Below are 1,227 nucleotides of genomic sequence, written 5' to 3' on the forward strand. Positions count from 1 at the left end.
CTCTTCCTCTTCCTCTTCCTCTTCCTCTTCCTCTTCCTCTTCCTCTTCCTCTTCCTCTTCCTCTTCCTCTTCCTCTTCCTCTTCCTCTTCCTCTTTCTCTTTCTCTTTCTCTTCCTCTTTCCTTTTCCATTTTCCCTTTCCCATTCCCTTTCCCTGGTTGTGTTCTGAAGCTCTTCAGTGATGCTGCTCTGCTGTAAAGCAGCAGCTCGAGCTGGGGGTGTGAGAATTTTAAAAATACGGACCAAATAGTGCAGAATGGAGGGTGGTACCTGTCCTGTCTGTGCCAATTCCTGCTGAGCCTGGCTTTTCCTTCACCCAGCTGTCAGACCTTTGTCCCTGCAGCCACAGAAACCCCCAGGCAGCAGCCCCAGCCTCCTGCAGCTGGGAGTGGATGAAAACAGAGAGATCAAGGTGTACCACTACTGAAAGGTGGGGTTTTTCTCTGCGGGGATGGCAGGGGGGGCTGGGTTTTGGTGGTGCCCACCGTGTATGTGTGCCACGTCCTTGAAACTGAGTTTTTTATGTGAGAGAGCAGAGGAAGGAGGAAAAGAACTTCCCAGGCGGATTCTTCTAATCCTGTAATGTGTCCAAATATACTTTATAGACTGTTTAATCCAGCAGTGACATATCAGGGCTTCAATAAATCAACATTTCCCTCATTAGTATTCCAGCGATGGCGAGGCAGAGCTCTGAATCACGRAGGACTTTGAGTAACTGGTCAAGGGGGAGGATGTGAATCCAGCTGAGGCTCTGCTGAGGAAATGTGTCAGGAAATGAGGCTGCCCTGGTGCCCAGCACATGCCCTGTGGCAGGTGGGCYRTGTCAGGTGGCCCCTGGCACGCAGRAACAGCAGAATGGCTRTGGAKTCTGGGGATAAAATCAGGGAATGGCACATTCTGGCTCTTGGRGAGTGCTCTGCTTGTTTGGGGTGGAAGCAGTCAGAGCTGAGCCGAGAGTGGTGGATGAGGACAAGCCCTCCCTGCTCCTCTGGTGCCAGCTCTGCTCCCAGGTCACAGATGTGCCAGTGGCAGCACAKGGAGTGTCTGCTGGTGCAGGCAGGACTGGGGAGCTCCTGGCAATGCTCAGACAGCCCCACCCGGGTCCTGTGCCCAGGGCAGAGGGAGCCAGAGCTCGGCTCAGCAGCTCAGCTCTCTGTGAGCAGGGCTGGGGAGCCCCTGCCATAAATCCTGGAGCCTGGCCTTGTGCTCCTGCAGCAGCTCTGCAGGG

At 54.4% G+C, this 1,227-nt stretch overlaps 1 protein-coding gene across 1 annotated transcript in view; it reads left to right on the top strand.

Annotated features, from left to right (window-relative positions):
* The window catches only part of LOC130587212 (centrosomal protein of 164 kDa-like), a gene marked incomplete at its 5' end in the record, with an annotated part of 5,418 nt that overhangs the window by 2,428 nt on the left and 1,763 nt on the right, over window positions 1-1,227 (top strand). Inside the window, one exon of the mRNA XM_057388176.1 lies at window positions 327-429. Coding sequence (XP_057244159.1) covers window positions 327-426 — 100 coding nt within the window. The remainder of the gene's footprint in view (window positions 1-326; window positions 430-1,227) is intronic.

The sequence above is a fragment of the Malurus melanocephalus genome, unplaced genomic scaffold, assembly GCF_030028575.1.
Source record: "Malurus melanocephalus ecotype Western Australia unplaced genomic scaffold, MMel_1.1 scaffold_1637, whole genome shotgun sequence".
Lineage (NCBI taxonomy): Eukaryota > Metazoa > Chordata > Aves > Passeriformes > Maluridae > Malurus > Malurus melanocephalus.